The 10,083-nt window shown below is 39.5% G+C and overlaps 1 protein-coding gene across 1 annotated transcript; it reads left to right on the forward strand.

Moving 5' to 3' along the window:
* Window positions 1–405: 405 nt before the first annotated feature.
* unc45b (unc-45 myosin chaperone B) lies at window positions 406–8,476 on the forward strand. The gene is made up of 20 exons (XM_079160868.1): window positions 406–511; window positions 1,244–1,405; window positions 1,515–1,551; window positions 1,640–1,815; window positions 2,117–2,206; window positions 2,326–2,493; window positions 2,697–2,862; window positions 3,024–3,194; window positions 3,305–3,476; window positions 3,612–3,912; window positions 4,110–4,204; window positions 4,459–4,600; window positions 4,685–4,825; window positions 4,951–5,078; window positions 5,378–5,444; window positions 5,930–6,043; window positions 6,165–6,280; window positions 6,391–6,508; window positions 6,620–6,775; window positions 7,490–8,476. Exons 2-20 carry the CDS (start codon window positions 1,244–1,246, stop codon window positions 7,760–7,762), a joined length of 2,793 nt encoding a protein of 930 aa, XP_079016994.1. The 5' UTR covers window positions 406–511; the 3' UTR covers window positions 7,763–8,476.
* The last annotated feature ends 1,607 nt before the right edge of the window (window positions 8,477–10,083 follow it).

The following is a 10,083-nucleotide window of genomic DNA, read 5'->3' on the forward strand; positions in this document are numbered from 1 at the left end:
ACACACACACACACACACACACACACACACACACACACACACACAAACACACACACACACACACACACACACACGTCTTTCAAACCCCCCTCACTTTGAGCTGGTCAGTCAGTTCTCAGCTGTCTGTGCCCTAAATAGACCTTATCAGGAGCAGACCATCTTTGAGGTAGTAACTTTGACAGACATCCTTGAATGAAAAAGGTTTTATTCATAAAGTCTTGAATAATTCAAAGACACTGTAAGGATATTTTTTGGAATACAAGAAATCATGGTCTATATTGACCTCTGGTACAAAGTTGCATATTGGGGTTTTAGTGTGCTTGCAGTGAACCCCTATGTGTGATGAATGGTTCATCTCAGTTCGTCCCACCTCATTGAGATCCACTATGAATATAAACGAGGTGTTGGTGGGGGCAGGTTACATGAGACAGAAAAAGTTTGTGACAAATATTAGGGACTAGAGGTCCGGACCATCTACGCAGAGCGAGAGAGACAACACACAATCCTAAAGGTACTGTACAACTTTCACAGATGTGTTGTTTTTTCATTTGAGATACATTCAGGTATGCAGAGGTTACTTATGATAAGCGGAATAGGCTGTGCCTAGATGATAGGAGATGGTATCTGTCCATTGGGATAGTGGCATTTGTTGTAAGGCTCCAACTGAGGTACAATATCATGCCCAAATAAGGCCTGAAGGGAGGCCATTTAAAGTTAGAGATAACATGTGCATGGCCATTTTCTAAGAGAGACCCAGGTCAGCACGACCCTGATTACAAACAATGGTAAGAATATAAATATTTCTAATGCTACAGAAGTTTTAAATTAAATATATTAGTTTGCTGATGATTTCTAGGATGAACGTGAGGATCAGTACTGTAGGCTTTGTAAACCTATAAATACAAGTACATGCCATACATATATGCTTTGAACTGCTTTTATATTTCTATTCTTATACTTTTTATCTTTGAACTAACAAAAAGTTGTAAAACTGTTCTTCAGATTTGTTTTTAAGCTTGCTTATTTGAAATATTTGTATGTATGTGTTTATATCCAGAAATCTCTCGATGAATAATTTCGGTATGAAGCTTTGGTGGCTTTATTACAGTTAACATACTGCATTTACATTTGATTGACTGATGACACTGACATTGTTATAATGAAATATTCAGTGTACATGAAAACCCATAGTTAATGGATCTGTAGATTTTATTTCATAACTCATACACTCTATTTCTACCAGATGGAAGACTCGATCCAGTTAAAAGATGAGGGAAACAAACTCTTCCAGTCAGGTGATACTGACAAAGCTATTGAGTGCTACAGTAAAGCCATAAAGGCCTGCAAGGACAAAAAAGAGCTTGCTGTCATTTACAGGAACAGATCTGCATGCTACCTGAAAAAGGTAAGTTTTGTAAAGCATACAGCACAAAAACAAGCCTATACCAATTAGAAGATATTTGCAATTTCTTTGTCAAATTTATACTTTTATTTGGATTTCTGTTTTTCTTTAGGAAAACTTTGCCAATGCAGCATCTGATGCATCCAAAGGTAGAGTAATAAACACAGAATCAAACCAAATAATATCAGCAGTGTCAACAAAAACATATATATTATAATCTTTTTTCCTCTTATATAGCAATTGATGTTGATGCAGCAGATATTAAAGCCTTGTACCGACGTTGCCAAGCTCTTGAGAAACTAGGAAAACTGGATATGGCTTTCAAAGATGTGCAGAGATGTGCCACCCTTGAACCAAAGAATAATACCTTTGTGGAGACACTCCGCAGGCTGGGAGCAGAGATCCAGGGCAAGGTATGCATTAAAATGAACACTAAACCAACACACAGAAGTACATCTACAGACTACACTCGTTACTTTACATACATGCATTAAGCAACACTAAATCAGCAATAGTACATGTATTCAACATTAATCTTTTGGCTTAAAAATCTGATTAGATTGCTCTGGTTGTGGCATTAGAAATAAACGTTTTTTTGAAGCTAAGGAAATTTGAAAGATGGACTTCTGCTGAAGCACAAACAAAATTCATGTGTATGATTTGGAAATGTCAGCATCCGGAAATGACTCAATGTTTCATTTTCACTCTCCACAGCTTAAGTCTACATTCTCCACAGATGCGAGGGTTCAGAACATGTTTGACATTCTCATTGATGACGAAATGGAAAAGGACAAGAGAGAAAAAGTGGGTATTTTCTGTTGTGTGAATTAAAAACATTTAAGGGCTTTTCTATTTTAATTGTTTGGTAGCATGTTTGTGCGTAGCTTAGGTTTCACTTCTGCAACATATTTGTGCATGTCTAGGCTGCCAACAACCTGATTGTGCTGTCAAGAGAGGATGCCGGAGCAGAGAGAATATTCCAGAACAACGGAGTGCCTCTGCTGCTCAACATGATAGAGACAGGCAAACCAGAGATGATACTGGCTGCTGTTCGCACTTTGTCGGGAATGTGCACAGGACACAAAGCTCGGGTGAGCATGCTCATAGAAAACCAGTCACGACAATAGCAAAGTGAAAGTGAAAGAGTTGGGAAGACAACGAAACAACTGTGTAGCTTACCAAACACAATCATACTTCAAAAGTACAACTTCTACATATGCCATTAGAAATAGGTCTAACATTATTTACATTAATCTCTTTCACAAAATGTACTCTTTTGACTACCCCTAAACAGGCCATGGCCATTATTCACATGGTGGGTGTTGATAAGATGTGCAGCATCATGGCTGTTGACAATGAGGAGCTTGCACTGGCAACATGCAACCTCTTCCAGTGCATCAACGACTCCCTCACTGGTGGAGATAAAAGGGAATATGGAAAAGAAGAGGCCTTGGTTTTAGGTGAGACAGAATAAAAACTATCTGTATCTGTAATAATTTTTAATCTTCAACTAAACCCCATGTAATCAAAGACAGCTGCGGCTGTGGCTATGCTGCTTTAAGTATTTTTGCACAGTACTGACTGAGACATACTTTCTTTGTTATCATCTGTCCATCTGCAGATACATCTAAAGACCTGAAAACCATTCTCCTCTCTCTGTTGGAGATGGTTGCAAGTAAGAAGGTGTCTGGTCATGGCAGAGACCAGGCACTGAACCTTCTGAGCAAGAATGTACCGCGCACTGACATGAAAAACAAAGACAACTCCAAGGCCCTCTTCACTATTGACCACGGTGAGCCAGACAGCTGCATCGGGTCATTCATTTCTCCTTCCCAGACTTTCTGACAAAGTGTATTTGCCAGATCACATCTATATACGCATATGTATGTGTTTGTTCTCCAGGTCTGAAAAAGATCCTCAAAGTGTGTGGTCAGGTTCCCGAACTGCCAGACCAGCTTCCCATGACAGACAACACACAGCTGATTGCCAGTGTGCTACTCAACAAGATCTATGACGACCTCTCATGTGACCCAGAGAGAGACAACTTCAGGGACATTTGTGATGAATATATCAAGTACGTCCATAAAATACAGATTCACCATTTACCAGTATTGAAGTTAAGAGTTTCTAAATTTAGACAAAGCCAACATAACTTACGGCTTATCTTTTATGCTTTTTTCCATCCTTGTCCTCCCTTCCTTTTCCACAGATCCAAAATTGACCCCAACGACATGGACAGGACCATTCATGCTATCAACACCATCTCAGGGCTGCTTCAGGGTCCCTTTGATGTTGGTAACGTTCTGGTTGGACGGCAAGGCATAATGGAGATGATGGTAGCACTGTGTGCCTCCGAACGTGAGGTGGACCAGATGGTTGCTATAGAGGCGCTGATCCATTCCTCCTCTAAGATGAGCCGCGCCTCATTTATCATCACCAACGGTGTTTCACTCCTAAAGGACATCTACAAGAAGACCAATAATGAGAAGATTAAAATACGTTCGTTGGTGGTGAGTGTGCAAGGACAGAATGGAATAGAGTATAGAACTTTATGATTTTGGGCCACAGCCCACGCACAATATAGAAAACAATACTACATTATGAAAACGTCACAGTTAAAAGTATGCACATTATTAGATAATGAATTGGACAACATAACTTCTAGATTTTGTGTGGGTACGTATACTTATTTCCATGTCATCTCCAGGGTCTCTGTAAACTGGGTTCAGCTGGAGGTGATGATTATGGTTTAAGGCAGTTTGCTGAGGGCTCCACAGAGAAGCTGGCCAAGCAGTGCAGAAAGTGAGTACTCGCATAGCCTGACTGAAAGTGACTGAATGAAGCAGGTTGTAATCCATGGTAGTAGTAGAAAATCTGTGAGAAACCCGATACTTGCATTAGTATGTTTTAAATACATGCTAAACACTGAATTAGTTATTATCTAATTTTGTTGCAAAATGGATATAATTCCTTACAATATGTATACAGAACCAGAATGTCATTGTACATTTCATCATACCACTTCACATCATTGCTTTCCCTTTTTACTCTTCTAGGTGGCTCTGTAATCCCAAGATTGATACAAAAACAAGGAAGTGGGCTATTGAGGGTCTAGCTTATCTGACTAATGATGCTGACGTGAAAGATGACTTTGTTGAGGATGAGACTGCCCTGAAAGCCATGTTTGACCTGGCCAAGGTATGAAAGAAACAGACAGGAAGAAACATACAGTATATCTGTTAATATATTAGAAATAATCTCTCTTCTTTCTCTGTGTTTTAGTCTAAAGATAAGACAATCATATATTCAGTAGCTTGCACCTTGGTTAACTGCACCAACTGCTATGAGAAGAAGGAAGTCCTGCCTGAGCTTATTCAACTAGCCAAATTTTCAAAGCAACATGTGCCCGAGCAACACCCCAAGGTAAAAGAGGAAGAAAATTAATCTAAACCAGACAGGAGATCACAATCTATAATTTGACATCGGTAGAGCAGGGTATGTTACTCATATGCATACATATACCCACTTTGTATAATTTATTTTCTCAGGACAAGAAGGACTTTATTGAGAAGAGAGTGAAAAGGCTGCTGAAGGCTGGAATCATTTCAGCTCTTGCTGTCATGGTCAAAGCAGACAGCACCATCCTGACCGACCTGACCAAAGAGATGCTGTCAAGGTGGGAGGGGAAACATTTTGATGCGCCATCAAACTTCACTGGAACATATGACTCATCACAATATATCATAAATCATATCATGACAGCTTTTCTACTGCTAAGCTGATGCCAACAAATAGCTTTTGTCTGAAGTCACAACTCACAGAGTGACTTTAGTTTATTTCTAAATGTTCCATGACAAAAATTAGGGAATGCAAGCTACAGCACAAATGTATACATCCAGTTTCTTGTTTATTCCTCCTTAAATTGCAACATTATATGAATGTTAAACCTATTTTCTATTTTTTTTTTATCTTTAGAGTTTTCTTGGCATTGGCAATGGATGCCAAAGATCGTGGTACTATTGTAGCCCAAGGCGGAGGAAAGGTGAGTGAAAGGTTTGGAAAGCAATGTACACGTGGATCTATGACACTCCACAAAGTCACAATTAAATTAAAATAGTTTTCAAGTGTTCCCCAACCGAATCCCCGGCTAACTGAATAGACATTAGGGCTGCTACTACAAAGAACTTTGATTTTGTGTTGATTTTGGCGGTCCCTGTGCGAAAGAGGTGGAGTTTCCAAGCACCAGAGACCCTTAAGAAAAACTCTCATTTTACTGTATTGACAGTCTGCCTGCTCAGTCCTGGTTCTGGTTCTCCTATGCCTCCCTTCCCACCAGCAGACTCAGCAATATGTCAAGCATTTAGAATAACTATAAAGAAATAGCCAATCTTCTCACCGATGGTCTTGTCTACTTTCCAGGCATTACATTTTCATAACAAGTTACATTTTCCCAACATTAACTCTAACTGGATAAGCTGATTGTTGCAAAATATCCCCACTATTGTTCACTTCTGGCTCTGCCTGCAGGCTTTAATACCACTTGCGCTGGAGGGGACAGAGGCTGGGAAAACGAAGGCCAGCCATGCCCTTGCCAAGATTGCATCTATTTCCAACCCAGAAATCGCCTTCCCTGGTGAGAGGGTAAGATATACAACCGTAGTCGTTTTGTTTATTTCTATGCCAGTCCCCTTTGACATGATGGTAGGGGAAGGGGAATGGACATTTGCTTTAAAAAATTGTAATTGTCTTTTTTGTTTGACAGGTGTACGAGGTGGTGCGACCTTTAGTTAGCCTCCTTCAAACAGACAAAGACGGAATGCAGAACTATGAAGCTCTGAGAGGCCTCACTAACTTGGCTGGTTACAGTGACAAACTAAGGTAAAATGTTTCACCATTTAATATTATTGTCACTGTGATGCCTAATAGCTCATTTCCTACATTATTATTTCCTGCATTATTATGAGTTCTCACCTTCATCTGTTTTGTAGAGTAAAGATTGTGAAAGAGAAAGCTCTGCCAGAGATTGAGAACTACATGTTTGAAGATCACGACCAGATCCGACAGGCTGCCACTGAATGCATGTGCAACCTTGTTACATGTAAAGAGGTGAGAACAGACCAACGGCTAGAAACCACACCTGATGATGCATAGTTAATGTGAGAAACATGTGTCCAACAGGTGTGAGTGCGTTGAAAATGTCAACTCTATGTGTATTAGGTCCAAGATCGTTATCTGGAGGATGGCAACGATAAGCTGAAGCTGATAATACTGCTGTGTGGCGAGGACGATGACAAGCTTCAGGTTGCTGCAGCTGGAGCTCTTGCCATGCTGACTGCTGCTCAGAAAACGCTCTGCCACAAACTGTCCCTGGTGGTATGTACAACAGCGTTCAGTAGTGCTTTTACTGTAGAATATAAATTATAGTGTCACATCAGAGTCTGTTTTAAAAGCATGTCTGCCCCACTATGAAAAATGCCCAGAAATCTTAGCTTTCCTCAGGAACTGATCCTGAATCCACAGCAGCAAATAATCTGGTCAACACATGATCAACTCACACTCTCTTTGTATAAGATCGCAAAAGCCTTATGTTCTTACTCTTTCATAATTTAACAACATTAACTTCTATAACACTTGGGAGCATGTCATGCACTTTTTGGGGGTCTCACAAAGCAACCTAATATGTGTAGCTTGTTTGAACACAGGCCTATGTTACTGCAGACTAAGTTTAGTTTTCAAATTGCATTACATTACCATTACAGCTGTGAGTTAACTGTTCTAACAATGATTTGGTATTAAACGTCCATAACGTTGTGAGAGGGGACTTGTGAGAGACACATTAAGAAAAAGGAATAGTTTAAATAGAACCATCAAAGGTTGCAATGTCCTGACTTTGAGTCCCTGTTGGTCAACCTCCAAAAACAATGACTCCTACACTTAATAAAACAACTCAATCACAGTTGTACACACACTAACTTACTCATGGATTCCACTGTTTGGAATTACAAGTGTTCAAATAAGTCTGAAAAGCAGTTTCTGACGTTTTTGATTCATCATTCACACATTTTACTGACTGATCTCTCCAAACAGACCACTCAATGGCTTGAGATCCTGCAGAGGTTGTGTATCCATACCAACCCTTCTATACAACACCGTGGCCTTGTGATTGTCTACAACATGCTCAACTCAGACAACAGTGAGCTGGCCAAGAAGTTGATGGAGAGTGAGCTGCTGGAAATCCTCTCAGTGATTGGCAAGGCGGAGAACAATCCTAAGAGGCAGGATGCCATCGATGCTGCACGCGAATGCCTGGTCAAAGCTATGGATCTTAGTCTCATCAAACCATTCACCAGCCCTCCTTAAAATGCTGGCAACAAGACAAACAACAACCATGGACAATCTTCTTTATTTCCTTGAAATACAATACTTTTTTTCTAAATGTTTTTCTCACATCAAAGATATGAAAGGATGTGGCTCCCTGGCTCACCTGGTAGAGCAGGTGCCCATGTAGGCTGAGTCCTATTGCATGTGTTCACATTTTACATGTGGCCCTTTGCTGCATGTCGTCCCCTCTCTCTCCCCCTTCTATCTTCGGCTGCACTGTAACAAAGACACAAAGATGATATAAAAAAAATAAACAATATGAAAGGATTCTCCAACCTGCTCCAATACACTAAAGATAAACTCTCACAATATAAATCAGTGATGTTTACAGTTTATTTGGGGCTTGGGCAGTACAATAAGCACATGGGGGATTTTCCATCAGGATGCAAAAAAGTATTATTTCAATTTTATGCTGAGCTGTCACTGTGAGTGAATGTTTAAAGACGGACCCGTTTTTGTGTGTTTGGCATTTGTGTGGTTAGATGACAAAATATACCCTTTACATTTGGCCGCTTCTCTGATATTAACTTAGGTTTTATTCTGCTCGATTTTAGTGCTTGTTCTATTTTATATAAATACATTCATAGAAAATTCATGTATTTTCTCAATAGCTTCAATGCAATGTGACCCAGTGATGCAAATACCTAAATGTATAACTGCTTTGGAAATAAAATAAGAAGAATTTAAATCCAATATGATGAGGTGTGTTGATTTGGAGTGACTGTGACTCTTATCATGGAAGCTATTTGACAAACAGTCATAACAGATCAAATAAGTCGCCTCCCGTTACCTTTCTTTCTAGACATATGAGCTTGGATCTGTAGCTGTTCTGTCACGGGGCATGGTGGAGGACTCAGACGCAGACCAGTCAGAGTATCTTGCAACATATATTTAATTACATGAAATCAAATACAGGACACTCTCAGGACGCAGCAGGGGATCCACGGACGAGACAAGAGGCAAGGGGGAAAATCCAGCAGAAGTGAAACAGGGCAGGCAGACAGGGAAACAGGGAACACAGAGTTTGAAACAAACAAAAATTACACCTTAACCTAAGTAAAGAAATACATTACATCTAATAACAATAGAAACATCTTACTGTAGCCTAATAGGGCTACAAGGTTCTTACACAGTTGCACCCAATTTTGTAGTCCAACCGACCGTAAATAGCAGACATACAGATTGTGATAAAAAGACTACTCTCTGGAAAACCATTTCATATACATACATAAACTTTGAGTGGAGAGATATGTAACTCAAAAGTAAATGTTAGGATCTCAGGTGTAATTTTTGATACATTTTCTGAAGAAAAGCATCTTGCTCTCTCTATAACTGATGGGAACATCGACACAACCGCTCACATTTCCTGTTGGAGCACACGTAACCTACCTGCATCTTAACCCCACAGTGTTTCTATGATTCCATACCTTGGTAGCCAAGACATTCGCTGTAAAGCCAGAAGAATGAAAGGTTCCTTACAGCATTTATCCTCACCATTTATAGCAGTCATAGGCTGCTATTTCCATCTTTGTTAAACTCAGTTTAGACCTCAATTGCTTGATAATGTTAAAAAGACAACTCTGGCAAACTGTTTCATATCTTATGAGAGAGCTCAGTATCGGGTTGCATTATCTTAGCTAAATGCATGCTGGGATCTCAGGTGTTGCATTCAAAATAACAGTGTTCATTCATATCTATATCTAGTATATCTATATATCCGACCTACAGCATGTCGTTTGGGTATTAACATAGAACTGCTTTGTGGAGAATTTATTGTGTTTGCCATGTGTGCTTACGGATTTGGACATGAGTAAATAATGATGTAACTGATTGTAGGCCTAATTGAAGTGTTAGATGGGGGAGTAAAATATGTTTTAATCTTATTCTCTTTCATGGCTTATTTAATGGCTTATCTTATCTGTTCAATCTGAAATTTGGTGGTAGTTTATATTTATTATCATATCAGTGGAGGGGTCAGTGTTATTATTCAGTAACAGCTCTAACAGATATAAAAACAACAGCAGCAAATGAAGTAATAACCCTGTTATTCCAAATCAATGCTAGAAATTATAGTTGCCAAACAGGTCATAAGCTTTCCCTTCACTTATAGTACAACTTAGCATGCATGTCATTGAAGAATTGTTTCATTTAGAGTAAACAAGCTAATTTATTGTCTGGGTCCACCTGAGTAATCTGCTACGAAACGCCAGGTTGAGATCTGGCACCGTTTCTTTTTCTGTGGCGTCTTTGTTGGTTTATCACTGTCCCTCTTTTCTTGACAATTCTGTCTGACATCTGAA

This window comes from Pholis gunnellus (genome assembly GCF_910591455.1).
Source record: "Pholis gunnellus genome assembly, chromosome: 6".
NCBI lineage: Eukaryota > Metazoa > Chordata > Actinopteri > Perciformes > Pholidae > Pholis > Pholis gunnellus.